We start from the raw sequence: 27,625 nt of genomic DNA, 5'->3' as shown, positions 1-27,625 counted from the left end.
GACACAGTCTTGGTACATAAGTCTCTAAATGCTCTTTTTTTATTACAAAACAAACCTTATTCAGTCCACAATCACACTCCAAACATACTACACCATGGTTTCAAAAAGATCTGAATAGGCCCAATGGCCAGTCAAGATTCCTTCCAATCATAAAAGCATAAGACATGGGGAGCTGGAGAAAACCACATCTGTATCCACACGGAGTTCTGGATCAATAAAAGACTCCAACTTCCACAAATCACAAGAAACCATTTATAGACCATTCCCTTGTGTCACTGGTGCATTGTCTTTGTTTACAGTGTTACCAGATTTGCCTTTGACTTTGGGGTATGCTCATTTATTAGTGTTACTCTTCTGGGGGTGGTTTCTGTAATTCTATCAATGCACTGCTTCTGTCACTTGGGTTCTCCTGCAGAGCTCTACTTCTCCCTTGGGCAAATTCCCTCACAATGGAGCTATCCTGCAGATCCTAGGTTCCCCAGGGCTGAGATCTTCCAGCCCCCAAATCAGATGAACACGCACACACACACACAAACCAAATGCTTCTAAGATGACTGGGTTAATCAGCACTCCCAAACTGATCCGTTATATGTCTCTCAACCTAGTGGACTGGGTTTATCAGCATTTCAAAACTGCCACCTTTATATGCCCCAGATTTGGAACTTCCCTATCCCCACTTTCAAGTTACAATTGAGCTAGTAGTAACCCATCTGATGAGCAAACCCCACAGGAATTTTGAGCACTGCAGGGATTTTTAGCTTAGGTATGAGGAGCGTTGTTGCAGAGCAAATTGGGAAGCCACGAGGGAAGAGAAAGAGAGAGAAGCAACCAGTAAACCATGAAAGTTATTTATTGCCAGTTAATGGGGGATCCAAACAAACACAACAATTATAGTATTAAATATATCTTAAATTGAATTACAAAAAAAGTCAGATAACTGATCCCACAAGTCAGGGTCAGAAGGCTATACCTAGAGAGAGAGAGAGAGAGAGCTGGGTTCTCACCACTCCATGAAGGTTGATTTGATCAGGGTTCCTAGATGTTCCCAGGTGGTGATGGTTGAGGGCCCTGAGTGCTGGGCCTCCAGCATGATCAGTCAGGAAAAGGTGAAGTCCCAATGGAACTGGTGCAGATTTTGGATCCAGGCACCAGAACACTTACTTGACTGTGGGTAGGTGTTTCTGTAGGGAAATAACAATGGTTCAATGGAGAACACTAGATTTGTTTGTGGCTAAACTGATGATTTAAGGGAGTATACCAAAGTTGTTTTGCTCAGGCTAGACAATAAGAACTGATCTTTCCTGGCTGTGGATAGTGGTCCTTCAAGGAAGCTTACAATGCAATCACACAGCTTCAGTATTTTGGATACTAAGAGAGGATTATTTATTATAATTTTTCTGATAATTACTGAACTGGGTGTGTGCAGACATGGGTTCGTTAACATCTGGAGCAGAGATTTCCCATCATTCACCGCTTCAGTGCTTTCCTGGTCCCAGAGTTTAGTGCAGTTCTTGCCTTGGAATTTCTGTTCTTCATTCTGTATGCTAATAGAGATACCTCCCTGTCCCATCTTTGATGAAAATGAAGCTAAGGGAGTTTCCTTAATCCTGTCACCCTTGTCTGGAGGGGCTTAGGTGTATCTCCCACTGCTTTTTCATTGCTTTTTGTAAGTCTTTCTTCTGATCAGTTTTGGTTTGATAAGAGGCTGGGGAGGGTGTCCTTCATGAGTCAGAAAGGCTGTGTATGGTGTGCCAGTTCCCCAAGAACACAGAGCTAACAACTAGGCCTTCTACGCCCACAATTCCAAAGAGACAATCCTGGTCGGGCCACCGTGTCCTCCAATTCTTGTCAGTCTAGCAGTTGTTTCCTCTTCTGTCGATTCTATGAATTTTTCCAGAACATAACGAGATTGTTTTTTGCATAAATAGCTCTAATAGTTCTTGACCTTAAGTTCTTGCTTCAGTTACTAAGTCACAACATATGTATTCATAAGAAGCATGTGTCATTCATACCAGGCCTCAATGACCCATAATATATTACATGGATATATAAATCACAATATATATTAATATATGTGCATATTACAAACACGAGTAAAAGGGTTTTGATTTTGAATTTGATTGTCATTTCATATCTTTGTAGCTAATGTGGAAGAACTCCTGCTGGAGCATGTAGTTTTTTTTTTTTTCATAATTGAATCAACTCTGTACTAGGTATCTAATAATGTATAGACCAATATGTTAATGAAAAAAAAATGGTTCAAGAAATGGATTGAGCTACTTTTAGGTAACTTTTTAAGGGACTTGGAGCTATTAATGCAGTAGAAATCTGGCAATCCCAGCCCGACCCAGATGGTCCAGAGAAGCATCCAAAAAGTCAGAGCTCTTCTGGAGGCATACCAGCAGCACTAAGCCAGAAGAGCCAGAGCTGGGCCGGAGGCAGGGCAGCTGTGCTGAGGCAGAGCTGGGGAGCTGTAGCTGGAGCAGAACAGAACCGGGAGATGGGGAAGCACAAACCAGCTGTGCCAATGGGGAGCCAGGGCTGAGCTACAGTAGGGAGATGTGGGGCCAGAGCCAGGATAGTGGATGCCGACCATGCCACAAGTAATACGGCAGCCAAGCATGATGCACAGGTGGGGAGATCGAGGTGGGGCCATGGACAGAGGGCCCAGTGCTGGGAGACATCCCCACAGAGGAGGCCCTTGAAGGCTGGACTCAGAGGGTGGGATGTGAACCGGATGGGAGGGTAGATGCGGGGGAGAAGGGTCATGTCACCTTGAGCCTGGGGCTGTGTGGCCACAGCAGGTATCTGACACCAGGTATCAGCACAGTGCAGCCAGACCCTGGGCAGAAGGCCTGAGATGTATCAAGAGAAGACTATGAAGCTTTCTTATATCCCAGAGATGGTTCTTATATCCCAGAGTGGTGTCCCTATCCCCACAGACCATTTCCCTTCATCTTTTCCATTTTTCCTTCATTTTTCTTACAGTTGCTGTTTAATAAATAGTATGTGGTCTGAACATCATACAGTGATCAGCAGGTCAGGGAAGGGGCTGGTGCTGAATGAGAACCCAGAGTGAGGCCATCCTAGACCCTGTACTAAGTGTTCACCATGACAGTGGGGGTCAAATCCAGCACTGGCCTTTGACATGGGCAGTCTGGGCAACTGAAAAGGGGGACATAAGGAAGGGGGTGCAATTTGATACCTCCCATGTCACCTAACCTGCTGACCATGAGCCAGCTGGCTTTACGGAGACAGGCAGGCAGCCACCCAGGCGAGAGACACACATGCAATTCACCATCCAGCGGTGGTGCCCCTCTTGCGACTGGTGCTGCCTAAGAAAGAGAGTCATCTCTGAAGGAAAAGCTCCACTTACCTCAATCCATATCAGTAGGCCTCTGGAGCTAATGTGCCTCAACTTTCACCCCTTGGAACCATCCCAGGAGGGGGCATCGAGAATGTCCTTTTAATCACTGACCACGTCACTTGCTATGCTCAGGCATACCCTACTCGTGACCAGTGGGCATCTACTGTGTCCAAGGTGATGTGGAAACTGTTTATCTGCCATTATGGCATCCCTGAAAGGCTACATACAGACAAAGGGAGAAATTTTGACAGTAATAGCCTGGTCCAGCTTTGGAAACTGTTGAGGACTTTAAAGAGCAGAACCATGGGCTGTCACCCTCAAAGGAATGAGACTACTGAGTGGTAGTGCAACCGAGCACTCATGAATATGCTGGGAACCCTGCATCTGGACCAAAAGGAGAACTGGAAGGACTATGCTAAGCCCATGTCTCATGCTTATAGATTCATAGATACTAAGGTCAGAAGGGACCATTCTGATCATCTAGTCCGACCTCCTGCACAACGCAGGCCACAGAATCTCACCCACCCACTACTATGAAAAACCTCACCTATGTCTGAGCTATTGAAGTCCTCAAATCTTGGTTTAAAGACTTCAAGGAGCAGAGAATCCTCCCTCAAGTGACTCATGCCCCATGCTACAGAGGAAGGAAAAAAACCTCCAGGGCCTCTTCCAATCTGCCCTGGAGGAAAATTCCTTCCCGACCCCAAATATGGCGATCAGCTAAACCCTGAGCATATGGGCAAGATTCACCAGCCAGATACTACAGAAAATTCTTTCCTGGGTAACTCAGCTCCCATCCATCTAATATCCCATCTCAGGGGATTAGGCCTATTTACCCTGAATATTTAAAGATCAATTACTTACCAAAATCACATTATCCCATCTCCTCCATAAACTTATCAAGTAGAATCTTAAAACCAGATAGATCTTTTGCCCCCACTGCTTCCCTTGGAAGGCTATTCCAAAACGTCACTCCTCTGATGGTTAGAAACCTTCGTCTAATTTCAAGTCTAAACTTCCTGGTGGCCACTTTATACCCATTTGTTCTTGTGTCCACACTGGTGCTGAGCTGAAATAATTCCTCTCCCTCTCCTGTATTTATCCCTCTAATATATTTATAGAGAACAATCATATCTCCCCTCAACCTTCTTTTAGTTAGGCTAAACAAGCCAAGCTCCTTAAGTCTCCTTTCATAAGACAAGTTTTCCATTCCTCGGATCATCCTAGTAGCTCTTCTCTGTACCTTCTCCAGCTTGAATTCATCCTTTTTAAATGTGGGAGACCAGAACTGCACACAGGATTCTAGGTGAGGTCTCACCAGTGCCTTGTATAATGGTACTAAAACCTCCTTATCCCTACTGGAAATGCCTCTCCTGATGCATCCCAAAACCGCATTAGCTTTTTTCACAGCCATATCACATTGGCAGCTCATAGTCATCCTATGATCAACCAATACTCCAAGGTCCTTCTCCTCCTCCGTTACTTCTAATTGATGCGTCCCCAGTTTATAACTAAAATTCTTGTTATTAATCCCTAAATGTATAATCTCACACTTCTCACTATTAAATTTCATCCTATTACTATTACTCCAGTTTACAAGGTCATCCAAATCCTCCTGTATAATATCCCAATCCTTCTCTGAATTGGCAATACCTCCCAGCTTTGTATCATTTGCAAACTTTATTAGCACACTCCCACTTTTTGTGCCAACGTCAGTAATAAAAAGATTAAATAAGATTGGTCCCAAAATTGATCCCTGAGGAACTCCACTGGTAACCTCCCTCCAGCCTGACAGCCTAAATTTGTTTATAATTGAATCCAGCATGAGTGCACTGGGTTTTCCCATTCTTCTTAATGTTTGGACAACCCCCAGGGTTGAAGGTAGTTCTAGCCCTGGATTTCCCCCACAGAGATGAGGGGGTAGTGGTGGAGGAGTACATCTCCTGGATGGAGAGAGCATATCATCAGGCTGCACAGGTATCTGAAGCTAATTGTGCATTGGCAAGGTTGGTGATGCATCTCAAAGGGTCTCATATGGCGACATAGCAATCGAAGGCCATTGTCACGAGGATGGCTGAGTGCATCATAGAAACTGCATGAAGGAAGAACAACTGGGGAAGGTAGCCACCGACAGTAATGCCTTTCAAATTGAACCAAAATATACACAGAGCCTTTGGCATGACAGAGGTAGACATGCCAATTTCTGTGAGCACCAGCATGCAAAGCAGCAGGTACATCAGCTTATGCAGGGTCTGCTCTTTTCCTACAACAAAAGAATAATGAAATTTCCCAAAAGTCCAGTAATATAGAGCATTCATACCCCAAACATACTATATCAGAACCCACTCGAGTCAGAGATCCTGATGCTCATCTGGGGTTCAGTCCCGTCACAAGGTGTGGGGAATCCACAAATACCACAATTAAATACGTGGGGTTCTGGATCAATAAACGACTCCAATTTGCAAAAATCATAGGCAATCATTTATAGTCCATTCTGTTGCGTTATCAGTTCTTTGCCTTTGTTTACTTGGCCTTTTACCAATTCCAAAGAGACAATCCTGAGCAGGCCTCTGTGATTCAAGGCATGCCATTTACTCCCATTCTTATACATTTTCATAGCGGTCCATCTGGTGTTATTTCCTTATCTGTTTATTATCCATTTTTCAAGAGGCACATTAAGTTGATTTGATCACTTAAACTTTACTTTCTTGCTTTGGTTGCCAAACTGCAGATCATGCACTCTTGTCCATATGCACTTCAACCACACTAGACCTCATGGCCTGTAACATATTACATGGATATATGGATTAATGTGCACATATCCCAACAAATAGAGTTCACCCTGCCCTTGATATGGAAAGGGTATGCAACAAGCCTGTGTTAATCAAACTGAGATTTTTCTGACACTTTAGTCAAAGGCACATTCTTTTAGATAAAGCAAAACACAAGTTTATCTACACAAATATATATTTAAGTGATTATAAGTGATAGCAAACAGATCAAAGCAGAGTACTTAGTAAATAAACAAAACTACAAACTAAGATGCCAGACAGATTGTATATGACTTAGCAATTTCTCACCTTGGCTGGTGATACAAGCAGTTCACCAGGTTTCCATACACAGGCTAGAAATTCTTGAAGCCTGGGACCAGTACTTCTCCCAATTAAGTCTTTGTTACTCAGGAGTTTCCAGGAGTTTGTGGGAAAATACAGGTACCCATAATGGAGTTCAGTGTCATGTGGTCTGGTCACATGCCCTTGCCTTTCCTCCTGACTTATAGTCACAACTATGCATAGGCTGTCTGGAGTTTTCTCAGGAAGCCTCACAATGTGGGAGATAAGCTTTTCCTAAAGACTCTTATTTCCATAGCCTGGAAGTATTTTGCCTAGTGGGTGTTAATCAGGTGAAACTATATTTGAAATACTGATACATGTTCAATAGTCAAAACTTCACATACAAAAATGATGCATGCACATGAATAGGATAATCATTTTCAGCAAATTATAACTTTTCTAATGACATATTACAAGACATATATTATACAAAATGTATTATAATTATGTCTTAAATATATTATAATCATATAGCTATGAAGAATATGGGGTGCAGTGTCACATTGGGGTTATGAGGAGGATCCCCTCTTAGGCTTTTCAAATATTCAAATGATAGCAGTAAAGCACATTAGAAAATATAATCCCAACTACACATACAAAAACATGTGGTCTAAATTAGTTTTTACCACTCAGGAAAGAGATCTTGGGGTCATCATAGATAGTTCTCTGAAAAGATCTGCTCAATGTGCAGCACCAGACAAAAAAGCTAAAAGAAACATGGAACTGGAAGGGACCTTGAGAGGTCATCAAGTCCAGTCCTCTGCACTCATAGCAGGACCAGCACCATCTAGACTGGGAGATGTGCTGGGAGAGCAGCTGAGCCCTGCTTAGGGGGTGGGGCTTTTGACTGGAGGTCCTATAAAGGTAGCCAGCAAGTCAAGCAGCGGCACAGACAGCTGCAGTGACACAGGTGCTAGCAAACAGAGCTGTAAACAGGGGAGTTTGAGTGGGAGTTTTTAAGGGGAGTTTCTATTGTTGTGCTTGTTTTTGCTGGGGGGGTGGTCTTTTTGGTGTGACTTGTGTTTCCCAGATTAACAGGACTTAGGTGGGAAGGCTATGACAGATACGGAGGCAGCTGTGGGATTGACTCCTGTAGTGAAAGACACATTGAGGATGACTGGATGTGGAAGCTGTGGTATGTACATGATCCTGGAGGGGGGAACCAGTAAGAGTTTTTTCTGCATGAAATGCCGTCTGATAGAGCTGATGGAGAAAAAGATCCGAGGTTTGGAGATGCAGGTGGAAAGTCTCGTTGAGTTTAGGAAGGGGTTTGAGCAGATGATGGAGCAAAGATATGAGGTATCTGAACGGAAAAGCTCAGACTCACAGATGGAAGCAGGGCTGGGAAATTTTGAGGGGAGACTGGGTGAGGAAAGTGGTCAGTGGAAACATGTGACTAAAAGGACCAGGTAGAGGAAAAGATGGGCTAGTGAAGGAGAAATAGAGCTTAGGAACCGGTTTGCAGAGTTGGAAAATTAAGAAGGGGCTTGGCAGGTACTTGTTGAAGGTGGAACGGTAAGGAAGAAGAGAAGAGAGGCTAGTCCTATAGGAAAAGCGGAAGAGTCAAGGGAGACTACACCAAATATGAGCCCCAGGAGGATACAGGATGGGTTGAAGAGGATTATAAGGGAAAATAGGAATGGAAAGAACTTGCAGCCAGAGGGAACAGGGGAGAGACTGGAGAATAGCACTGACACCAGGAAAAGGCAGGTCTATGTGATCGGGGACTCTTTATAGAGAAGAATAGACAGGCCTGTAACTAGAGCTGATCCAGAGACTAGAAGGGTGTGCTGTCTTCCGGGTGCTAAGATACGGGATGTAGACATGAGGTTGAAAAGGATCCTAAAGGGAGCGGGAAAGAATCCCCTAATTATCCTTCATGTGGGAACAAATGATACGGCTAGATTCTCGCTGGAAAGTATTAAGGGAGACTATGCTAGGTTGGGGAAGACGCTTACGGAAATTGAGGCTCAGGTGATCTTTAGCGGGATCCTTCCTGTTCCTAGAGAAGGGCAACAAAGGTCTGACAAGATTATGACTGTCAACAGATGGCTTAGGCAGTGGTGCTATAAGGAGGGCTTTGGGATGTATGGCCACTGGGAGGCATTCACGGACAGAGGACAGTTCTCTCGGGATGGACTTCATCTGAGTAGGGAAGGAAATAGACTTTTAGGATCGAGGCTGGCACAACTGATAAAGAGAGCTTTAAACTAGGAATTAGGGCAAGATGGTTGGGAGATGTCCAGGTAAACCACAAGATACTTTTCAGCGTAGCAGTCATGTTAGACTGTATTCACAAAAAGAAAAGGAGTACTTGTGGCACCTTAGAGACTAACAAATTTATTTGAGCATTAGCTTTCGTGAGCTACAGCTCACTTCATCGGATGCATTCAGTGGAAAATACAGTGGGGAGATTTATATACATAGAGAACATGAAACAATGGGTGTCACCATACACACTAAAAGAAAAGGAGGACTTGTGGCACCTTAAAGACTAACAAATTTATTTGAGCATAAGCTTTCATGAGCTGCAGCTCACTTCATCGAATGCATCCAATGAAGTGAGCTGTAGCTCACGAAAGCTTATGCTCAAATAAATTTGTTAGTCTCTAAGGTGCCACAAGTCCTCCTTTTCTTTTCACAAGATACTGTGAGTGGCAACCAATTGCTACAGAGGGATAAGAGAACCCACAGACTCTGGTGGCAAGGCCCTTCTTCTCAGCATCCGTCCTCCTATTGGGTTCAAGTTCCCTTACCGAGTCTGACCTTCATGTGCCTCCTATGTCCCTTCTATCAAGTGATGTCTCCTGCATGGACACCTCACCTTACTCTCTGCAGTTGCGCATCACGCTTGGCTGTCACGTAACTTGTGAAACAGCTGGCATCCACTATCCTGGTGATGTTCCCGCAATGCCCCACCGTATATCAGCCCTGGCTCACCGTTGTCACAGCTGGTTTGTGCTGCCCCATCTCCTGGCTTTGTTGGCTCCATCTCCCCATCCACAACTCAGCCTCAGCAGTGTTGTTCTGCCTCTGGCCCAGCTTGAGGTGCTGAGGACTGCATTAATAGCCCTAAGTCACTTAAAAGCTAACCTAAAAGTAGCCCAATCTACTTCCTGAAACATTTTTTTTATTCACACATTGGTCTATACATCATATAACAAATGAAAGCTTTCATTAGATACCTAGTACAGATTTTATATTTAAAAAAACCCCAAACCTAAAGTCTGAGCAGGAATTTTTGCACATTAGCAACACACCTATAAGGTGACAATTAAATTCAAAATCAAAACATTAGTACTGATACTAGTATCCTGATTTAGGGTTGCAGGTGTTTCATACAAAAATGACAAATGGTGGTATTAAATATAGCCCCAAATTAGCCCAAATCTTATATACTGAAAAAGCAGCAATAACATTATCATATTATTTATTTCTAATTGCATTCCACAATGCAAGTCAATGTCCATATTTTGTATTAAATTAGTTTGTTACTGTTAGTCTTTAGTTTATCCTCCAGGCTTCCTGAAGTATTGGACATATTAAAAACAGGTAACATTTCCCACAACGCTGAGCTCAGCCAAACTTGGACAGAGCACCCTGGTTTAATGAGGACATATATTTTCTAATTCTTGTCACACAGGTTTCAATGACCCATGGTGATTACTTTCTGCAGGTGTATTTGCCCACTTTGTCACGAAGCTCTTTGGATTTGATCCCATAAATGATAGGGTTGAGCATGGGAGGGATGAGGAGATAGAGGTCAGCCAAGATGATGCAAACTTGGGGAGCGATGCCCTGAACAAACCGGTTTGTCAGGTTGGAAAAGAGACTGGGAGTATAATACGTCAGCATCACACAGATGTGGGCTGTGCAGGTGTTGATGGATTTTTGGTGGGCTTTCTTGGAGGGGATTCTGAGAACAGTCCTGATGATCAGACCATAGGACAGGGCAATGAGTGTCAGGTCTGATATGTTGACTACAAAGAATAGCACCAGGCCGTATACCCTGTTCACTCTAATGTCTCCACACGACATCATCACCACAGCTATGTGCTCACATTGAGTGTGGGGGATAATGTGATTTGCACAGAACGGCTGCCAACTCAGGAGCAGGGGCAGGGGAAGAATGAAGAGAACAGCTCTTATCAGTCCCACAAACCCTAGTTTAGCTATACGTCTGTTATTGACGATGATGGTGTATCTCAGAGGGTTACATATGGCAATGTAACGATCAAAGGCCATTGTCACAATGACGGCGGAGTGCATAAGAGAAACAGTGTGAAGGAAAAACATCTGGGTGAGACAGCCACCCATAGTAATACCTTTCAAATTGAACCAAAATATACACAGTGCATTTGGTACGACAAAGGTAGGTGTGGCGATGTCTGTGAGTGCCAGCATGCAGAGCAGCAGGTACATTGGATTGTGGAGAGTCTGCTCTTTGTATACAACAAACAGAACTGTAAAATTTCCAAACAGGCCGATAATATAGAATATAGAGAAAGGAATGGAAATCCAGATGTGGGCAGCTTCCAGGCCAGGGATGCCCATTAGGATGAATGTTGAAGGGTTAGAGTGGGTGATGTTGAAAACTGCCATTGGGTGGTCAGTGCATCAATTGGGCTCAGAAATGTCAAGGTGCCTGTGAAAGGAGAGAAGCAAAGTGAAGGGAGGTTACACACTTTATAGAAAATAGTATCATAAATATTTTATAGTTATCAACAATCTGGAGGTGATCAGTGAAGTGGCAACATTTACAGGTGGCACCAGACTCTTTAGGTCAGAGTCAAGTGCAGAGAAGTCCTCTGAGGGAACTGAACAAGCCAAGTGAACGGGGAGCAAGATGGCAGATGAATTTCAATGTCAATAAAGTGCGATGTATATGCCCATTGGAGGAAAAAGCTTGAACTAAGCAAAACATTGGGATCCAGGAGGAGTGGGATGGGAAATCATACGGAAAATACAATGGCATGAGATCAGTAAGTCAATGTTTCCCCTCCTCTGGTCTCCTCTATGTAGTACTGTGCACCCTTCTCACACAGGATATTGCAGAACTAGAGGGGTTAAGTCCAGGGCAAGGAGAATGATCAAGGGCCTGGGGAAACTGTCATATGGAGAGAGGTTGAAAAGACTGGGATTGTTATGTTACAGAGGAGATGAATAAGAGGAGATATGAAAAAATACTCACTGGTAGAGTAGATGGAGAATGTGTTCTCCCTGTCTCATAACACAAGATCAAGAGGACATTCAACCAAACTGAAAGGTGGTAAATTAAAAACTGATAAAAATAGAATGCTCTCTTCCCCCAATGCCTAAATAGACTGAGTAACTCCTTGCCACAAGAGGTATTTGTGGCCATGAGCTAAGCAAGAATGAGGAAGGGTTTGGACATGTACATGGACTTTACACCTTCAGCCTCTCCCAACAAACCACAGTGCTGCCTGCTTCTCTCCCTACCTACTCCCACAACCCTCAGCACTGCCTGCTTGTCCATTTAAACCCTTTTTCCCACCTCCATAACACTCAGTACTGCCCACCTGACTGTATATATCCCAGTCCCTGCCACAGAACCTCCAGTGCTGGCCACTGGTCAATGTATGTTCCCCACCTCACAACGTCCAGCCCTGCCACACAGTACTACCCCTGAGCCGAGACCATCATCAGGTGCCAGATCCCACAGAGACAGCTCGCGGAAATACCTCCTCAGATTATGTTAAACTCAGTGTCTGCCTGTACACAGGAAAAGAAACCTATTCCAGTGAAGGGAATCCCAGAAGCAGCTCAGGCTGTGCAGGGAAGGAGAGGGGGTGGCTTTTATGTATTGCAGCCCATTAGAAACCCAGATACCTCTTCCTGAGGCTGGTGTTCCATGTTGAAAATTGCTGACATTACCACAAGATTGTTGTGGGGCTGCTCACGGGAGGAGGGATAGTCCAGACGGGGGATTGGTCAGCGACAGTCTGCTACAGTGAGGTCCACATTCCATTACAGTTTGAGACACCCCCTATCCCAGGAGGCCTCATTATGCCTCTTTGCTCTGTGCATTAGGCAGGAGGTCCATTCCCTATTTTGTCCAGTTTCAGGTATCTGTGCCACTGTAATGTGCATACTGCATGCCCCCTTCCCACCAACACACACAAACATTGTGCATCCCTGAACTTCCCATAGTGAGATTTCCAACACCGCCTGGTTTCCTGTAAGCCAGAAATCTGCTTTTGTTTCTACTGCCTTTTGATGCTTTTCCATCCTTTCTATACCCAGAGATGCAGGGCCACAGAGAAACCAGATCCTCCTTTCCTCCCTGAAAAAAAAAATCCTAATTGTTCATTTACAAAAATGATTAAGGGACCAGGACACCTGATTTATGAGGAGAGGCTGAAGGAATTGGGCTTGTTTAGACTGAAGAAGAGGAGAGAGAGGGAGGATTTGAGAGCAATGGTCTCAAGTTACAGTGGGGGAAGTCTAGATTGGATATTAGGAAACATTATTTCACTAGGAGGGTTATCTAGGGAGGTGGTGGAATCTCCATCCTTAGACAAAGCCCTTGCTGGGATGATTTAGTGGGGTTGGTCCTGCTTGAGCAGGGGGTTGGAATAGATGACTTCCTGAGGTCTCTTCCAACCCTAATCATCTAAGATTTTATGAATCTCTAAGGATTTCAGCAACTCTCCTGTCAGCTCCTCTTCGGTTCAAATGAGCTCACCCCATCTTTAGCAGTGACAGGACAACTCCAGCTGAACTCACTGGAGGTTCATGGATGGTGTGAATCAGGACATTCATTTAAGTCCTTACTTGAGGATTTAGGGTGAACTCTGGGCCAAACTGGGAATTCTGCCATTGAACTCAATGGTCCAATATTTCACCCTTAGTATTTAATTTTGTCCCCCAGCTGTGAAAATCACCCAGCTTCACATCCTGCTACAGAGAGCACTATTATCTATGGTGCTAAAAAAAGTCTGAAGGAAACCCCCAATTTATGTGGCGTTCTGAGACAAGGCATGAAAGATGGGGATTCCAAAACACACAGGGGCTCTGATTTTGCTCTCAGGGAGGTCATTGTAAATCTGGAGTGACCCACCAATGGCAGAATGTGAGAGCAGAATCTTTCCACTGTGTGAAATCCTGTGTATCCCATTCTTCTTGTGAAACATTTGGTAACACAGATACCCACTGAAGAGGCCTTGGCTGTACTTCTTAAGAGGCCAGTGAAGTTGCTGAATTGTAACACTTGAGTGAGCCAGAAGAAAAAACACATAGACCAAAAAAAGGAAGCTCCTGAGACAGATAGAAGGACACAGTAAGAGACAAGGAATTGATCTTAAAAACAAATATTTGTCTAAACTATTTCTAATAAATTTTTAGTTCCAATTATTCCAGGTAAATTCCTTGATGTTTCTGACAATATTAAGCAGTTCACGTTCTTTGTGCTGAAGTCCTGCCCACATAGTTCTTGACATAAACCCTGGAACCCTCCCTGAGCCCTCAGCGCTAACTTTATTGCAGAAACAGGCAACTCACCGAAATCCCAAATTGCAGAGAAAAGGAATCTCCTTACTGAGATAGGAAGGCAGAGCCCTGAGCATCAGTGTATGAGTCTCACATGTCTGACACTTGGTGTGCTGTACAGCAACTTTTATGATTCCCCTATACGGTCCCTGAGGACTTTTAAGTTGGCCAGGACTCCCAGGCAATTTCCCCTGCTCCGTGAACAGCTGAAAGAGCAGAAAATAGACTCTGGAGAGCGTCAGCCTGTGAGCCTCAGGAATAAGAAGTGATTTGCTGTTAACAGAGGCTCAAATTGTCAGGGCAAAAGGGAATATTAACATTTAGATGAATCTTGGGTGAAATAAGGTCATTGTCTATATGTGTCTTTGAAATTTGTGCTGATAGTTTGCCTAATGGATAAATTGCCCTTTGTTGATCTGCGTAACTGATTATCAGTAGTGTTTCAAAAACAGAAAGTTCCATCTAAAATCTATTGTTTACCCAGGACTGTATGGTCACGTGGATGCTAGAAAACTGCATAAAAGGCCCTTGGGTCTTGATCCTGTTTATCTCAGGTCTAATTGAGAATTCATGTAGGGAAATCTAAGCCACAAGGACTGAGATCCCAGTTCTGACTGTACTGCCCTGAAATATAAACCTTGGACTATAACCTAGGGACTATTTCTCAAAGAATTCTTTGCAACTACAAAACTCACCATCTCTGCTGTGTATCTGAACTTCAAGAATTGAATTCACATCTGTATATATATTGATCTTTTAACCAGGGGCGGCTCTACCACTTTTACAACCCCAAGCAGCTGCCACCGAATTGACGCCGCGCCCGGATGGAAGAGCGGCGGAGCTGCCACGCCTGGAATAGCGGCAGAGCTGCCGCCCAAAAGCTGCCACTGCGGGAAGAGCAGTGGAGTTGCCGCCGAATTGTCACCACGGGACACAGACTGCCACCCCATTCTCAATGCCGCCCCAAGCACCTGCTTGGAGAGCTAGTGGTTGGAGCCGGCCCTCCTTTTAACCCTACACTCTCTTTTTTCTTTTAATTAACTAACAATTGACGGTAAGCATGTATTTGGATAAGATCTGGATTACTCAATAACCAGGGAGGTAATGTGTCCAATCATTTGGGATTGGTAGAACCTTTTCTATTATAGGATGAAATGAGATTTTCAGTAATCTTTAGCATATTTGACTTGTGTGCTTAGGTGGATGCCTGAGCTGTGGTTATTTTAAGGGTACTGTGTTGCTGGCTTCTGAGTAACCAGTGAGGTATAATAGAAGCTGGTTTGTGCTGGCTTTGTAAATCTAAATATTGGAATATCCACCAGCTCACTGGAGGATTGCCTTTACAGTTCACCCTCATTGAGTGACCTCAACTGGCCCCCAATGGAACCCCAGTCACCCCATGCCCATCCTTAAGACATACTTGAGTTATGTGAATAATGTAACTGAAGTCGAGGTAGCTAAATCCACTTACTGTGGTGTCTACATCGTGCTGTGTCAATGGGAGACACTCTTCCATCGACTTACCTTATGCTTCTGAGGGTGGTGGAGTACAGAAACTGACGGGAGAGTGCTCTCACATTGTTTGAACGTGTCTTCACCAGACCTGCAAAATCGATGCTGCTTCATCAAGTGCAGCAGCGCCAAAGCCGTGCCCCCAGGGAGGAGACGCCATCAGCGGACTCGCAGTGAGCAGCTGCCATGGGAAGCAGGGATTGCAGAGAGCTGAAAATGGTTTTGTGGTTGGACGAATCATCTTATGGGCCTGTGTCTTGGTGGCCAGCTGCTCAAAATGTCATAGAATTATAGGGTTAGAAGGGACTGCAAGGGTCATCTAGTCTAACCTACTGCCAAGAAGTCTTTCTGCTGAGCTCTGTCCTCCTCCCTCAACTTCCAGCCATGTTCCAGGAACAATGCCCCCATTCTCTCCTCCAGCTGGGCTACCTCCCTCGTCCTCTGCAGCTGCCTCTCCTCCCTCTGTCTCTCTCTGGAACTTCAACCTCTGCCTTGGCCACACTGTCCTGCAGCATTTTGTCCTTTTCCTTCTCCCACACCGGTTGAGTGTCTTGTCTCCCAGGCTCCTGGTTCCTTTTCTCTGCCCAGCTGAGATGTGTTAGTGAATATTAGCTTTTTATGATTTTTTGTATTATAAGCTTTTGTATTTCTTTTAGATGCCAACCAAAAGCATTTTATTTTGTGGGTTTTTTTAGATGGGGCCCCCAGATCTGCACACAGTATTCAAGATGTGGACATACCATGAATTTATAGAGAGGCAATATGATATTTTCTGGCTTATTATCCATCCCTTTCCTAATGATTCCCAACATTCTGTTTGATTTTTTGACTGCCTGTGCACACTGAGTGGATGTTTTCAGAGAACTATCCAGAATGATTCCAATATGTCTTCTTGGGTGGTAACAGCTAACTTAGACCCCATTCTTTTGTATGTATAGCTGGGGTTATATTTTGCCATGTGCACTACTTTGCATTTATCAACATTGAATACCATCTGAATTTCTGTTGCCCTATCACCCAATTTTGTGAGATCCCCCTGTGGCTCCTTGCAGTCATCTGTGGATTTAATTATTTTGAGTAATTTTGTTTTTTTACCCCTTTTTCCAGATTATTTATGAATATGTTGAACATGCATTGGTCCCAATACAGACACCCAGAGACACCACTATTTACCTCTGTCCGTTCTCACCATTTGTTCCTATCCTTTGTTTCCTATCTTTTAACTAGATACTTGGCAATGTTTTCCTTCCTTTGTTTATAAATGAACTCCCTGCTCCAAAGGGAAAGCCAGGAGCAGCACAAGCTCTGCTGCATTTAAGAGGTCTATCTGGGGCTAGGACTTGCACTTTAAGCAGACCTCAAGTATGAAATTCAGATGTTCAGGGTGCAGGCTATAGGCTATCTAAATGGTGCCCCTGATCCCTGTATTTGAAGTCCCTCTTGACTTTGATGTTCAAGCACTGAGGATTGAACAAGTAGCCAGTTGTCAAAAAAAAAAAAAACATTTTCCCAGATATTGGACCAACACACCATAACATTTCATGAAGTCTTTCCGGAGACATTCAGCAGTGGCTGACAGCATCTCGGTTTTCAGCTTTGGATCTGAAGAATGTGTTATTCTTCCATTGCTGAACTTTCTCAGAATATTCATTATGGCATACACTTCACATGCCGTCACACTCTCATTTTTCAAGCAGAGAACAGTATCACTGAAGACTTTCAGGACATTCTGGAGGAAAAACAGATGAACCTCAACTTTACTAGGCCTTTCACCTTGTTCACCATTTTCCATGTCAGAAAACAGCATCCAGAGATTTTGGATACTGATCACTGCACAGACAAAGTAGTTCTTAACAGCCTGCCATGTATTTACAAGCCTGTTTACAGCTGGGAAAAGACTGAATCAGTGTGTCAGAACGTGGTGCAGTAAAGTGGCATAGTCCATATTCACAAAGTCAAACACATCCTTCAACACTGCTATTCTCTTAGCAGAACTGCAGAAATGATTGAACGTCTTAATCACCAGAGTCTAGATATCAGGTTGCAGGGTAGTGCTAGCATGTTTCATGGTGTTGTGCACATCGTGGGCTGAGCAATTTGCAGGCAAGTTACACTGATTGTCACTTTCCATAATTCATGTTTGCATGATCAAAACAGTAGTAAGACACTTTGTTCATGTCTAGTTTGTGTGTGTCGAGTTCTTCAAGTAATGTGCTGTTTATTTCCTCTGCAGTCTCTTCGCTTTGCTCATAGAATCTAACAGTTTATCTTGCACCCCGTGTTCGAGTGTACAGTATCTCAGTGATAGTGAGTAAGTTTTCACCTTGCCCTTGTCAGATGTCCTTGTTAAATAGGGACCGTCTGGCTTCCTGAGATCTTTTGAAAATTCTCTTGAGAGCAGTGACAGCACATTTTTGATGAATGTCTCCATGGTAGTCCAACAGTAATGAGACATTACAGAGGGACATGTCAGACTTGGGTAAGATTTTGGGGCTATACAGACACATGTGAAACAAAATTTTGTTGCATTCTCCAACCAAGAAATAAGAAGTGTGGAGCTCCATTTGCCGCAGAGCCAAGCCTTAAAAATTTCTCTAAATGTGAATTTATTTGGTGTGTCTGAAATTAACAATAAAACTATACTAGCAATATGATACGTACAAATGCAAACTTATGGGATGTACTCCTTTTCTTTTTGCGAATACACAGAAAGTATGGTCAATGTGTTCAGTAATGGGCAAAGGCCATTTGAATGGCTCTGGCCTCAAACTCCCCACTGTAGCTCAGCCCTGGCTCCCCACTGGTGCAGCTGGTCTATGCTGACTCAGCTCCCTGTTCTGGTTTGCTCTAGCTGTAGCCCTCCAAGCTGTGCCTCCCCACCGCTGCTCTGGCTCCAGCCCAACTCTGCCTTCTGGGTTGCTTCTCTGGCCCTTGTATTTCTGACTCCTGCTGCTCTGCCTCTAGTTCAGCTTGAGTTGCTGCTCAAGTTTTCCAGATTTCTACTGCATTAAAACTTAACAGAAAAGTAGTCCCATCTATTTCTTGAAACAAAGGGTTTTTTATTCACACATTCATCTATACATCAAATAACAAACGAAAGCTTTCATTACATACCTACTACAGATTTGATGTTTTTAAAATAGGTACAAAGTCCCAGCAGGAGTTCGTCCACTTTAGCAACAAATTTATGAGACAACAAAGAAATTCACAATCAAAACTATAATACTGGTACTTGTATCCTAATTGAAGGTTGGCAGGGGTTCCAAACAAAAAAACAGCAAATAATGATATTAAAAAAGACCAAAAGTAGCCCAAAATATATGTAGTGTAAAAACAACAACATTATTAAATTATGTATTTCTATTTGCATTCAATGACAGTAGTGCATGTTCATATTTTGACTTGAATTAATTAGTTTGTTACTGTTAGTCTCTAAAAGGCAACATTTCATCCTTACTGTCTTTGTAGAAAGTATAATGCTTCTGTTGCTGGTCATACATATCAGCAGTGACCAGTGCAATCATTCCTTTCATTGCTGCAAACTGTTCATAATAGATTTTATTTTGCTGCATGTACATCCCAACATAAAGAATGTTCTCTAAAACTTCCATTTACATCTTGTTGCGCTGTTTAGTTTTTATCAAGTTCATCTGAATAACATCCAACTGCAGCATTGCTAAAAGGTAGTGACATAAATGAAAGAACAAACAAGCCAATTTTACAAAAGTTTTTGTCCTCAGCAGCATCCGTGTGTTTGAGAAATTCAGCCCCAAACTGCTAAACTTCGTTGTTCTAAGTATGAGGTCTCTGAACCATAGACAAAACTCTCCACTGCTGCTTCAACTCTCCAAGGTCTCCACAAAACAATGGCAAAAATGAAATATCAACCATTCTAGGTCGAGAAGGTCTTAGTACTGCAAACAATTCAATCACCTGGACTTTTGGTGGCAATCTCTGTTTAATCCATTTCAGACCCTCCAAGATGACATCTCAACACCTACTTTTGACGTGTTTGACAATGGGAATGGTTAGTGTGTGTTTTGAAAGTTCCAGCTGAAAGCATCTCCAAAATCAACTGTGCAAAGTGGTAAATTATTGGACCCCAAGGCGAGGTCATAGTTCAAGACAGCAGTCTTTAAGCTGGGGTTTCCAGAATCCCCAGAAGGGGTAATTTAACTATTTCACTCCAGGAAGTCTCCGGAATAAATTAGTGGGAACCCAGAAATTCCATCTGAACATGAATCAAATGCAAGTAATCATGCAACTGTCTAACTCTGCAGTTTATTAGATTTAAGCATACACAGAGATAAGCAATAGGATTAGAACATCCCTATAATTTTACCTAACATCTGGAAGGGTGCTGAGTAATTAACAGCATGTTCCCAGTTGCTCACCTGCTGGGGAAAAACAATATCAGGAAAAAGTCTCTCAAGATGACTTCAGAGGTCTACTCTAAAGTACACCATGTTAGCTAATCTTTAATAACTTCTACAAAACACATAGGATCGTCACTTTTCCTAATTTTCAGTAAACTTCTAATATAAGAGGTGTCTAGACTAATGGTTTTTATGTATTTATCTTCTTTCATTCTCACTTCCTGACTTGTCTGTCCACTCCTCCCTTTCACATTGGCAGAAACTGCCAGCTATATTTTGATTTTGCATCTAAAAGCCTGCTTTCTAATTAATCCTAAACTATGTGGTATTCTATTTTTGTAATTCATAGTGGCTGAGTGCACATCTTATGGTTGCAATTGGCTTCATCACATTCTGAGATACACACCCCTCAAATACAGGGTAATACAGTCCAGTTCTCAAAAACACACAGTTCCAGAACTCTCCCTAATAAGCTTTATAGAATGCCCTCAATTCCTGCTGCAGCTTTCCTGTATTAGCACTTTCCCACAGAAACTTCTGGTTTATCTTCCAGGCCTCCTGAAATATTGGATGTACAGAAATCAGGTAAAATGTGTTCATGGGATCCCTGTATATATGACAAAAATGTTGAGCATTGTAGCTGATTTCTTTGTCTTTGGCTATCTGAAAGTGTAGCTTCTGTTCTTCAAATTGATCAAGAACCCCTTTTCAAACAGGGATTAATGGAAAGACACCATGCATCAGAAAGCTGCAGTCTTTCTTGGTGATCTGGAAGTAACAGACAGGATGAGTGAAAGATGTCGGGGGGGGAAATCAGGGCTGATGGGTGATGCTGAAAGTGGTCAGGTGATGGTGAGAGCAAGGGAGATCAGCCATCGAGAGATCAGTACTTGATGATGGAGTGATAAAACATTAGATGAGATAAACTTCTCAGACTGTGAAATCCCACAATGCTGAGCTCAGCAAAACTAGGAGAGAGCACCCGTGATTAACAAGGAGATATCCTTTCCCCTCTAGTCACACAGGCTTAAAGTCAGTAGTCCTCAGTGATCACATTCTTCAGGCATATTTGAACACTTTATCACGAAGCTCTTTGGTTTTGACCCCATAAATGATAGGGTTGAGCATGGGGGGGCAAAAGTAGATAGAGGTTGGCCAAGATGATGTGAACATGGGGAGAGAAGCCTTGACGGAATCGATGTGTCAGACTAGAGAAGAGGAAGGGAGTATAAGATGTCAGCATCACACACATGTGTGGTATTGAGGGCTTTCTGGTGGGCTTTCTTGCAGGATATTCTGAGGATGGCCCTGATGATCAGACCATAGGACAGGGCAATGAGTGTCAGGTCTAACCCAATGATTACAAAGGACATCACTAAGCCATAAGTCCTGTTGATTGTGATGTCCCCACATGACTTCTTCACCACATCTACGTGCTCGCAGTACGTATGGGGAATAATGTGGTTGGCACAGAACGGCAGCCTGCTCAGGACCAGGGGTAGCGGCAGCATGAAGAGAACAGCTCTTATCAAACCCACTAGCCCTAGCTTAGCTATTTCAACATTGGTGAGGATCGTGGCATATCTCAGAGAGTTACATATGGCAACGTAGCAATCGAAGGCCATTGTCTCAAGGATGGCTGAATGCAAAGTAGAAACTGCGTGAAGGAAGAACATCTGGGTGAGGCAGCCACCCACAGTAATGCCTTTCAAATTGAAGCAAAATATACACAGTGCTTTCGGCATGACAGAGGTAGACATGCTGATGTCTGTGAGAGCCAGCATGCAGAGCAGCAGGTACATCGGCTTGTGCAGGGTCTGTTCTTTGCCTACAACAAAGATAACTATGAAATTTCCTAAGAGTCCAATAATGTAGAACATGGGGAAAGGGATGGAAATCCAGAGATGGGCAGGTTCCAGGCCAGGGATGCCTGTAAGGATGAATGTTGAAGAGTCAGAGGGAGTCAGGTTGAAAACTGCCATGAGATGTTCAATGCATCGATTGGGCTCAGAAAAGCTTAAAGTGCCTGTAAAGTAAGAGAAGCACAACAAGAGGATTACAGACTTTAGAAAAAATAGCACAGCAAATATTTTATAGTTATTACCAGCCTACAAGGGGGGTGAGCAGTGACATGGTAACATCTGCAGATGGCACCAGAATACTAAGGTCACAGCCAAGTGCAGAGAAGTCAGAGGGAGCTAACAAAGCCAAATGAAGTGTAAGTAACTGCAACTTTTGTGCCCTTTGGAGGGAAAACTTGAACTCCTCAAACACCTTACCAAGTTCTGATTGAACAGTATGACCTCAAAACAAAAATCTGGGTGTCATGGTACACAGCTCTGTGAAACCCTTTTCAGAGCACAAGCACAGACAGAAACTAAGCAAAACATTGGGATCCAGGAGGAATGGGGTGGGACAGCATACAGTAAATACAATGCCATGAGATCAGTCAGTCAATGTTTCACCCTCCTCTGGACTCCTCTGTGTAGAACTGGGCAGCCTTCTCACACAGGATATTGCAGAACTAGAGGAGTTCAGGGAAGGACAATGAGAATGATCAATGGCCTGGGAAACTCTCCAATGGAGAGAGGTTGAAAAGCCTGGGATCATTACCTTTACACACTAGAGGAATAAGAGGAGACATGAGAAAAGTCTAGAAAACACTGACTGGTAGATAGTAGGTCAATAATCTGTTTTCCCTTTCTCATAATACAAGATCAAGAGAACATTCAATTAACTTGAAATGTAGCAAATTAAAAAATGATTAAAAAAGAACACTTTCTTCAGTTTATGCCTAATGAGGAATTGCTTTCAGAAAGTAGTTGTTGCCATGAGCTAAGCAAGAATCAGGAAGCGTTTGGACATTTACAGAGATAGTGAGACTATCCAGTTACTATTCTTACAGATAAATAAACATTATGGAAAGCCTATATGCCCATATATTTCAGGGCACAAGTCAATCTCTAGTTGTTAGCCATTAGGGTGACACTGTCAGGACCATTAGGTCATCCCCCAATCCACCTACTGCTGTTTTCTTACACCTTCTTCTGCAGCTCCTGGGGCTGTCACTATCAGAGAGAGGACACTGGACTAGATAGAAAATAGGTCTGATCCATGCTCAAATTTGTATCTTGTAAAGGAACCAAGTTTCCCCATGGAATGTTCTGCCAAGACTATAACATGGTTTAAAAAAGAACCAGGTAAGTTCATGGAGGATAGGTCCATCAAGGGATATTAGCCAGGATGGGCAGGGATGGTGTCCCTAGCCTCTGTTTGCCAGAAGCTGGGAATGAGCGACAGGGGATGGATCACTTGATGATTCCCTCTCCTGTTCACTCCCTCTGGGGCACCTGGCATTGGTCACTGTCAGAAGACAGGACACTGGGCTAGATGGGCCTTTGGCCTGACACAGTATGGCCGTTCTTCTGTTCTTATGAAACGGACATTATCATGCTGGGCTATGACTTTGTGCTCAACAGAATGGGCACAAAGGGCACAAGGGTCTTGGTTTTTAGGGCTACAGGCCAGCACTTCTGTTACTTCCCTTGATCCTTTTGGTGAGACACTTCCTTGCTGGCAACCAGCTTTGTCTCAGATGTAAATTACAGATGTTAACTGACAAGTGTAAGCAAAGACATGTGTCTGGAACTCAACTCCTAACCCTTCAGATGCCTGAATATCAGTGAAGTTTTCAGATAACACAAAAATTGAGGAATTGTAAATAATGAGGAGGACAGTTCACTGATTCAGAGCCATCTGGACTGGTTGGTAAACTTGGTCAAAGCATACAACATATATTCTAATAGAGCTATTCAGACATCTACATCTAGGAACAAAGAATATAGCTGATGCATACATGCTGGGTACTCTAGTAGGAAACATAATGACTCTAAACAATTAGCTTAACCTGACCTCCCAGTGTGACCATATGGCCAAAAGAGCCAATGTGATCTTTGTATGATAACTAGGGGAATCTCAAGGAGAGGTAAAGAAGATATTTTACCTCTGTTGTTGGTGCAGGTCAGAAGAATTATAATAAGATTAGAAACCCTGTATTATAGTGATAGGCTCAAAAAATCTGAGTCTTTTTAGTTTAGATCATTATATGTGACTTGAAAACTGTCTATAAGGACATATATGGAGTGCTAATATTTCATAACACGCTTTTCAGCCTAGCATTCAGAGGTGTAAAAAGTTCCAAGGGCTGGAAGTTGAAGTTAAATAAATTCTGACTGGAAATAAGGCATACATTTTTTTTAAAAAGGTGAGAGTAATTAACCATTTTTTTTTCTGTTCATGACCATATTCAATTTAGTTCTATGGAAAGAATGTCTCACATGACTGCAGCATCTTGGGAATATTAAAATAGATGTGTATATCACAAGGCTGAGGATAACGTGAGGCACTGCATGGATGAACATTTTAGGTGAGAAAAATAATGACTTGAGCCCATAAAGTGTCTGCAGTGAAGAATGAATGTGCAACCATTACCATGAATGAGTAACAGAACCAGTTAGCAAATGGTCCCAGAGAATCCTGGGGTTTAATGTTTGTGTGCCAATGGCCCACTGTTTCAATCACCTATCAGTGGTTCCTGCACATGGCAGCTGTATTTATCTAGGCCATCACATGTCCCAGAGTTGCCCGCTCTCATTTTATAATGTGCAAACTTTATAACTCAGTTTGTGAGTTATTCCTTTGTAGCAGTCCTTGAAACACCACACACTATGTATGGATGTAACAAGAGAAGCCGCACAGGTCCCTGCCTGGGCATTTGCCACTTGTGAGAATTCTCACTGGTGAGAGACAATCACTGATCTCCCCCCCGCCCCACCAGCTGAGGGAGCAGTTCTGATGGGAGGCACTTCACCTTCTGCACGGGAAGAGCTGTGGGGAGCATGGGGCAGCTGGGAGATTGTGGGAGCCAGGGATGACTTGGGAGCATGGAGAAGACACTGGTCACCAGCATTCTGTTGGAATCGAGGCAGCCTGAGATGGGGAAGAAGAGTACGGAAAGGGGGTATCAGAGTATGATGGGAGATTGAAGCAGCTGAGGAGCAAAGTGTGACAAGTTCCCCCCAGGGTGACACCTGGAACTTGGGTACCACTGAGCCCTCTGACTCACCAGCCTGGGATCCTCTCTCAAAGCACTGCTGTGACAAGCTGCAGACCGACTCCTGGTCCTACACCTTCAGCAGCATTCACAGAGGCAGGGACACACCAAACTGCAGTTATATGCAGGCTCTTTGACCAGCCACTGCATGAACCAACAATAGAGAAGCTACAGCCAAAATAGCCACCAGCTCCCTAGCCTAGGAGCCCAGAGCTGTACCATCCTGCCATGGTCCAAACTCCAACCAGTATGAATTTGTTACCCAGTTCATTCCTCCCTCAATGTGGGGAGCACAGTGTATACCTGTGGTAATCAAGCTGAGATTTTACCCCTAGAAATTTCACTTAACAACATACTGGGATTAGATTAAATCATAAAACAAGGGGTTTTTTTAACTACAACAGATAGATTTTAAGTTATTATAAGGGATAGCAAACAGATCAAAGCAGATTACCTAGCAAATAATCAATAACACAAACTAAGCTTAACAGAATAGTTAGATTGACCATGATTTAGCAGTGTATCAACCTGATTTATGATACAAGCTGTCTGGCACATTCTCAAGGCACAAGCTGCATTTGCTTTGCAGCTTGGGTTTCTCAGGTTTCCATACACAGGCTAGAAATCTCTTTAGCCTGGGTCAAGCACTTCTCCCAGTTCAGACTTTGGTCCTCAGGTGTATCCAGGACCAATACTGGGTCAGGCCAAAGGCCCATCTAGCCTTTGGCAGGGAGGCTGCTCATCAGAGAGCTATGGAGGCAAAAGCAAAAGAAAAGGGGATAAAAGAAAAAGCAGTGAACAGCAGAGAGGCTAAGAGAGGGAGTTTGCCTGGGATCTGCCTGACAGGAGGTACGCCAAGGGCTGCATAAGGGAGGCTGTGTTGGTGAGTATCTGAGTGTCTGTTGTGGGGACAGTATGACAGTTTGACCATGTGCTTGATTGGTTGTTTGTTTGAAAAGTGTGAATTGGGAGTGCTTTGTTCCAGGTGAGCCTTGAGTGGGCCTGATGTTATAAAAAGCCAGTCAGCTGTGAACCAGCTGAGCAGCGAACAGCAGAGAGGCTAACAGAGGGAGTTTGCCTGGGAATTTGCCCGGGGAGAACCCACTGAGGCTTACATCTTGCTGGCTTCTCCGAGTAGTTACTACAACTCCTGAGGAAGCTCATAGAAGGAAGGCAATATGGATGGGGAGTGTTTTTCTGTTGTGACCTGCACTGGATGTGCCATGTTTGTCTTTCTTCCACATGACAGAAGCAACTTTGTCTGTACAAAGTGCAAGCTGGTCTCCATATTGGAAGAGAAGGTTCAAGGTCTGGAGCAACAGGTATTGACCCTGCATTGCATAAGAGAAACTGAAAATTTCCTGGACAGACGTCAGGATATGCTTCTACAGAAACAACGTTCTGAAGATTCAGAGCAGGCTGCACTGTGGGGACGGGAGGACGGTGAAGAAATTTGGCAGCATGCGACCTCCAGAAGAAGAAAGGGGAGCGTCCATGTACCAGCAAGGCAGATACAGGTAAGTAACTGTTTTCATGTTCTTTCCACAGGTACTAATGCGGAGAGTGGACTAGATGACACATCTGAGGGAAGGGAAAAGTAGGAGACTCCGCCGATCGGAATGCATGAGATGCGCTGTCGTAGGGTTGGGGGTTCCACGACCACCGCTCCCAAGAGAAGGAAGCGGGTGGTGGTGGTCAGGGACTCTCTTCTCAGGGGGACTGAGTCATCTATCTGCTGCCCTGACTGGGAAAACCGAGAAGTTTGCTGCTTGCCAGGAGCTAGGATTCATGGTGTGACGGAGAGACTGCCGAGACTCATTGAGCCCATGGATTGCTACCCCTTCCTGCTTCTCCACGTGGACACCAATGATACTGCCAAGAATGACCTTGAGCAGATCACTGCAGACTATATGGCTCTGGGAAGAAGGATAAAGGAGTTTGAGGTGCAAGTGGTCTTCTCGTCCATCCTCCCCGTGGAAGGAAAAGGCCTGGGTAGAGACCATCGAATCGTGGAAGTCAACGAATGGCTACGCAGGTGGTGTCAGAGAGACGGCTTTGGATTCTTTGACCATGGGATGGTGCTCCAAGAAGGAGGAGTGCTAGGCAGAGATGGGCTCCACCTAATGACGAGAGGGAAAAGCATCTTCGCAAGCCGGCTGACTAACCTAGTGAGGAGGGCTTTAAACTAGGTTCACCGGGGGAAGAGACCAAAGCCCTGAGGTAAGTGGGGATGTGGGATAGTGGGAGGAAGCACAAGCAGGAGCGTGTGAGAGGGCAGGGCTGCTGCCTCATACTGAGAAAGAGGGACGATCAGAGAGTTAACTCAAGTGCCTATACACAAATGCAAGGTGCCTGGGAAACAAGCAGGGAGAACTGGAAGTCCTGGCACAGTCAAGGAATTATTATGTGATTGGAATAAGAGAGACTTGGTGGGATAACTCACATGACTGGAGTACTGTCATGGATGGATATAAACTGTTCAGGAAGGACAGGCAGGGCAGAAAAGGTGGGGGAGTTGCATTGTATGTAAGGGAGCAGTATGACTGCTCAGAGCTCAAGTATGAAACTGCAGAAAAACCTGAGTCTCTGGATTAAGTTTAGAAGTGTGAGCAACAAGGGTGATGTCCTGGTGGGA

At 43.9% G+C, this 27,625-nt stretch overlaps 2 protein-coding genes across 2 annotated transcripts; both read right to left on the bottom strand.

Annotated features, from left to right (window-relative positions):
• Window positions 1-10,143: 10,143 nt before the first annotated feature.
• On the bottom strand, window positions 10,144-11,082 carry LOC119845050 (olfactory receptor 52E2-like). The gene has a single exon (XM_038376798.1). It carries the CDS (start codon window positions 11,080-11,082, stop codon window positions 10,144-10,146), a length of 939 nt encoding a protein of 312 aa, XP_038232726.1.
• A 9,854-nt stretch (window positions 11,083-20,936) lies between these two features.
• LOC119844794 (putative olfactory receptor 52P1) lies at window positions 20,937-21,859 on the bottom strand. Its single transcript, XM_038376158.1, is given in 3 exon segments — window positions 20,937-21,011; window positions 21,013-21,133; window positions 21,135-21,859. Coding segments are annotated over 3 exon segments (921 nt in total).
• Window positions 21,860-27,625: the final 5,766 nt, after the last annotated feature.

Source organism: Dermochelys coriacea, chromosome 1, assembly GCF_009764565.3.
Source record: "Dermochelys coriacea isolate rDerCor1 chromosome 1, rDerCor1.pri.v4, whole genome shotgun sequence".
NCBI lineage: Eukaryota > Metazoa > Chordata > Testudines > Dermochelyidae > Dermochelys > Dermochelys coriacea.
This window is presented reverse-complemented; position numbering and strand designations above follow the sequence as displayed.

Excerpts from the sequence above, each read along its gene's own strand:
- LOC119845050 (XM_038376798.1), bottom strand. The coding sequence starts at position 11,082 with ATGGCAGTTTTCAACATCACCCACTCTAACCCTTCAACATTCATCCTA.